The sequence below is a fragment of the Pteropus alecto genome, unplaced genomic scaffold, assembly GCF_000325575.1.
Source record: "Pteropus alecto unplaced genomic scaffold, ASM32557v1 scaffold3, whole genome shotgun sequence".
In the NCBI taxonomy this organism is placed as follows: Eukaryota; Metazoa; Chordata; class Mammalia; order Chiroptera; family Pteropodidae; genus Pteropus; species Pteropus alecto.
Window position 1 is genome coordinate 63,624,465 of NW_006442484.1, and position 6,047 is coordinate 63,630,511.

General features: G+C 40.8%; 1 protein-coding gene across 1 annotated transcript in view; it reads left to right on the plus strand.

Moving 5' to 3' along the window:
- Nucleotides 1-5,429, plus strand: part of LOC102879869 (aldehyde oxidase 4-like) — a 53,652-nt gene extending 48,223 nt beyond the window's left edge. The window contains 3 exon segments of the mRNA XM_025039315.1: nt 125-253; nt 4,884-5,043; nt 5,365-5,429. Coding sequence (XP_024895083.1) covers nt 125-253; nt 4,884-5,043; nt 5,365-5,429 — 354 coding nt within the window.
- Nucleotides 5,430-6,047: the final 618 nt, after the last annotated feature.

Here is a 6,047-nt window from a genome sequence, read left to right on the forward strand (position 1 = left end):
GTGTCCCTATAGGATAGCTAGGTTTTATACTTAGTTCAAAAAAGAGTTTAAAGATTTTCAATTTGGGATGAAAGGAGACTTACAGTCAATGAAATAAATAATTTTTTTTTTCTGCTTCTGGCAGGTGGCTAGTCAAGAGCAGAACATCCTCTCATCATATATTCACCTGTCTGAAACAAGCACAATCACAGTGCCCAATACTGTCATGACGGCAGCGTCCGTGGGGACAGATAACAACGGAAGGGCCATGCCCGTGACTTTTCTTTTATTTCTCAGTCACCTAATGACAGTGCTCGAAGGATTCTTGTCCCACCACTTCTTTAATGGAAGCTGAAACTTTTATGGAGGCCAAGAGAGGTCAGGTGGCTAGTTCTAGGTCACTCAGCTACCACTGGCAGAGCCGAGATTCCAAGTGGTCGGAGCTCCCTCTGTGGCCTTCTTCTTCCCTCCTCTTAAATAAAGTCTACCCGTAATTTTTCTAATCATTCTAAGATAATGAAAAATCTATTGATCAATTTTATTTCCAGAAAACATCTCATTTCAATAATTAAAATGTCTTGTCTAAAATTCCGAAATGTACTTCAACCTGCAGTGTCTCTGCTACTTCCCTGCAGGTAGAAAGCAGGTGAGGGTGGCTTCTCTCCACTTCCCTCCCTGTACTTTCTCCCTTCCCCCCGCTCAGCTTCCTAGCCTACATTTAATTAATAAATAATAAATCATTAAATAATAATAAAGAAAGAAGAATAAAAAATGAAACATAATGGCAGATGTCATGAATCAAAATAAAGGAAGTTATGGAAAGAGAAAGTGCGAGGGCTGGGGCTGCTATCTTAGGCAGCAGGGAAGCCAGGCCAGGCACTGACTGGTGATCCTTGAGCCTGGTCCTGAATGCAGCAAAAAAGAAAACCAAGTAGATACTTGGGAGCAGAGGGAGCTTACTTACCGTGCTTGAGGAGCTGCAAGGATGTGAGGGTGGCTGGAGCACAGGAAGCAAAGGGGAGTGAAGTGGAAAGACAGAGAGCTGGGGGTGAGATTGGGGTATAAATGCTCATTGTTGAAGATGGGTAAAGGGTATAAGGGGGAAAACTATACTATTCTCTCTACTTTTGTGTATTTTGAAATTTTCTATAATGCGAAGGAAACCAGAAAAATTAGGATCTGGCATTTGGACCTTCAATAGAGAGAGGAGATACTCTCAAGGAATATAAGGTGAGAAAATTCTCCACACAAAGAAAGGAGTTCAGGATGTCACAAAAGAATGACAAATGTTCTCTGCGATACTTCACTCTCTTAACTGGGAACCTTATCGTAGAGCACCAGATTGCTGAGTGTAGAGTTATGCACGGGAGTATATGGTCAGGGCACGATAAGGGGAAGAACATCTGATATTTAGACAGGCAGGAACTGTGTGACTTGGGTTTGCCTTAGATGTGGCACTCTTTTGAAGGCATCCATTTGTAATGAAGTCCATGATTGAAAACTGAAAGAACCAGCAAACGTAGATTTATGAACATAGGTATCTCCCTAATGCATGAGAAGCAGAGACTATACCTCAAAGAAGGGATGATAGGACAGAAGGAACAGAAACCAAGAGAAGAAATGAGAAGAATAAGGGCACACATGTGAACAGATTTGTGTTTGAAATAAGAGAGGCAGCCAAGCAGGGGTCCATTATACCAGAAGTCGGCTGGTATAATGATCTCAGGGGACCATATTTCACCTCAGTAACTTTTATTTTTATTTCAGTTAAAACATGCATATTTTGCATCATCAGAATGACCAATTTGTAAGTGGAGTATTGCCATGAGATCTCTTTGCCTGCCTTTGGGACCAAGAAGTTTACTTTATGCCAAGGCAATGAGAGCAGGACTTTATTGGTAAATGATATTTTCTTGAAGAACAGAAAAGGGCAAGGCATAAAGTGCAAATGAAAATCTAATGGCAATTTAAATAAGAAAAGTGGAGAGAAAATTGATCCTTTAATCTGCATGCAAAAGGCACGCTGAACTCTAAAGTATGTTTTGCACGTTCCGAGCAGCAATTCAGCTTCAGGAAAAATCATCAGTCAACTAAATTAATGTTATTTTTAATTCTACTAGTGTGTAGATTGGTCTGCACACTCTGTCATTTTGTTTTTGCTTTATTGTCATAAAAGAACTATAACTCTAAGGAGACTCTACCTAGCTTTATGTTAGCATATATTTAAACAACGTTATAATAAAAATAATTTTAACACTACAGAGTCTACAAGACTATTTGCTTCTTTCAAAGGGGTCTCCACACATTCCTCAAGTTCAAGAAACCTCCTAGAGAACTAGGAAGCAGGTTCACAAACTAACAGTTTATATTTGAATTGATTTAAATATTTAACATTTTGCTATATTCGGCAGCTTTCATTTCAAATATTTATATCATTTTCTATGTCATTTCAAATATTTATTTTTAGAACGTTTGCCAAATTCTTATGGCCCGTAAAGAGTGACACTGGCGTTCAGCACCTTCACAGTGTGACCACAAACATTGATGCCTTTTCTATGTCATAAATAATAATTGACCTGATCCTGCCAGTGGAAGAACCAGGGACAGGTACAAAACTGCAGAAAAGAATTGTTTTGAGTAAATATTTTTTATTATGTATCTTCCCCGGGCGCAGATCCTCAGGACGATATCTTCAGAGATGCAGCATTCAGCATTAACCCGGCTGTGGACATTGGGCAGGTGCATGATGCCAGGCTGCCCCAAGGGGGCTTTGGTCATTTCCATTCAGAATAGTATTTCATAGAGTTCTCCAAATGCTGTTTATACTTGGTGTAAGTACTCTGCGATATTTATTATATATTACGCACAAAAAAAAATAGATAAAAAGTTGAAAAAAAAATCAAGAAAAAGTAAACAATTGTCTTTTCATGGCAGGAATGTATGTGATTTATCCTGCTTTGTAATTCTCCATGCTTTCTAATTTTTCTTCAATGAACATTAATTAATGTTTATAATTAGGGGATGTTATATAAATACATAATAACAAAGTTGCATTAGTATTCATATTAATATTGAATTTAGATAGACTGAACAATTTAGAGAAATATAAAGGGAAAAGAAATGCTTAAACACAATTTTCCCCTCATGCTGAATTTCCAATTTTTACCTCACAAATAAATAAAATTAATGCATTCAGTCTTTTTAGACTTTAAGTTACAACCTTTCCAGCTGTTGGTATAGCTTTGCTCTTTCCTCCTAGCCTCGTTCCTCAAAGGGGCGCCAACGGACCAGCCGCATTGGCTCGCCCCAGCCCTGCCACCCAGCTCCCAGGTGAAGCAAGGCAGGTGGTCCGCAATCTAGACCTGAGGTTGAGCATCTTGGCATCAAACCCAACAGGCATGTGGCGCTTTCGTCTACCAACAGCTCCCACTGTCCTAAGTCCTAAGGGATCTGTTTACCTAGATTGCCCAATGGGCTTTCTAAGGGACAATCTAGTTGGTCCTTCAGTGTCTCTAAAAATGTGGCCCTCAGACTCTGCAACAAAAGCACCTACGGTGCTTATTGGAAATGTGGAGTCCTGAGCTTACCCAGGCCCAGACTTCACAACTTTGTGAGGCTGAGACTTGTAATCTACACATTTAACCTGCACCTGAAATTCATCTTAGGTCTGTACAGTTTGAGAACCACAGCCAACCTCACGCCCCACCTTCCCTTCCTGTTCTTATCTCCTCCTCCCAGCTCATTCTTGCCTCTTTATTGCTGAAGCAAAGGAAAAAAGATAGAGGTTGTGATCTGAAAAACCCTACTTTTTCCCGCTAGAAAAGGAGAGAAAACAAGAAGTGTGTTAGGCCAGAACTCTTAGACTTTGATCCTTTCCTTTAGGGACAAGCATTTGGAAACTATCCAAATTTAGCATTTGAATTTGTTTACTTTATTCAGTAATTTTACAATTCAATAAAATGCAAACCATAACTCTCCTTCAATTTTTAAACTCAAAGCAGACACCCCCCTTTAAATGGGACCTTAAACCTTTTCCTAAGGGCATGATAGTTTGTAAACAGAACTCAACATGACTTTTAATAAAAAAAATATTTAATTTAATAAGAATATTTAATTTAATAGAAATCTTTCTTCCAACTCACATTGATTAACATTGATCTACTCTCCGTGATAACTTAAAAAGGGAAGTAAAGAAATCCAGATACTGTAATAAATAGGGTTTTGGTTCTATTTATTCCGGTTCGTGTTCCTTTCATGTTAGCTTCCTTTTCATCTAATTCAGCAGACATTTATTGAGAACCTACGTATCAGGCACCATGCTGAGAACACAACGCGAGAAGACCAGGCCTCAGTATACTTACAGACCAGTGAGAGAGAGTGAAGCAAGAGCGAAAGTGAGAGGCGAACAAGGAAAAGCCCTCTGAGTGCCAGCCTACTGGGGGAAGGGCTTCCACTGCAGTGAGACTGGAGGAAGCAGTCCCTAAATCCACCTCAGGAGTGGCGGGAGGATCCAGAAGACTCCAAAGAGGAAGTGAGTCTTCCGCTGGAACTTGGGGCATAAATAGGAATTTGCCAGAGAGACACACTGGGGTGGGGAGCAGTGAAGAGTCAGGAGAAACTGACTTCACAAAGCCTTGGGGATCTGAGGGAATCCGGTGGGCTTGGAGAATTACCCAGAACTTGACAAGTGTTAGGTCTCTGGAATGAGGGGTACCTGGGCAAGAAGAGCTAGAGAAGAGGCCAAGCAGGATGGCAGGCACCAGATTCTGAAGAAGTCTTTATAAAGTCCACCGCAGGGCTTTTAAGAATGACTTACTGTGGTTCGGAACTCCATTTTCAGTCACATTGGAATATTGATTCAACCAACGTTATGTGCTTATAAACTGGAAAATTTTTGCCTGTAGATTGAAGGAGCGTTTATCCAAGGCATGGGACTCTATACCATAGAAGAACTGAAATACTCTCCAGAAGGTGTACTTTATTCTCGAGTCCAGATGACTATAAAATCCCCACTGTCACTGAAATACCAGAAGAGTTCTCACAGGCTGGAAGTCCAAGATCAAGGTTTGATTTCTTCTGAGGCCTCTCTTTGCCTTACAGGTGGCCACCTTCCCATTGTCCTGACATGATCATCTTTCTGTGTGTGCACATGGCTGATGTCACTTTCTGTGTCCTGATTTCCTTTTCTTATAAGCACACCATAAAGATCTCATTTCAACTTAAGCACCTCTCTAAAGACCTTATCCCCAAATACAGTCATAGACTAAGGTATTAGGAGTTAGTACCTTATGAATTGAAGCGGGGCACAGTGCAGCCCATAACAAACTACTCCTTCAAGAAATAATGCAGCAGTCCCCTGAATGTGCTTACTCCTTGTAATTGCAGATCCCAACAGGAGACAGGAAGAGAAAAAGCAAACTCCTGGCAGAGTGGTGCTCACTAACTTCTGAAGCCTAGGTAGAGTCTTCACTCTTTAGAGAGATCATGAAACAAATTTAAATCAAATTAAGAAGAATCAGGGAGGACCCAAACATCTTGGTTCATTAGGCTAAGTGCCATTGTGAGATAAAATTGAAGTTGTAGGCAAATTTCACCAGCCCAGAACCTTTTCTGCGCCCTTCCCGCGTGTCCTCCAGACTCGATTCCTTCTTGCTTACACTGCCTTTCCCCACACCCTCTCCAAGTCAGAATGAGCTTTCAAACAAGTTTCCCACTGACGATTAATCTGTTCTGAGGTGTTAATAGCCACTTTTATAAGAGAGGTTGACCCATGCTCCCTGGGACCTGTGGGGTCTAACTGGCCCATATAGACTTAAAGCAAAGCTTCTCAAACACAAGTGCACAAAAAACACAACTTCTTCAACTTAAGTGCTATTCTGAGCCTGCATTTGGCCAGACAAATGGCAACTTTAACTTCATGTTTCCAGAGAATTCCCTCTCTTTTTTAGGGGTAGGTCAAAGTTGGGAGGAAGGTAAGACTTCCTATATGCATGGCCTCTATCTCCACTTCGGCACCAGACTAAAGGCTGTCCTGAAACAACCCTGCATCTTGGAGTCTAGCCACCTAC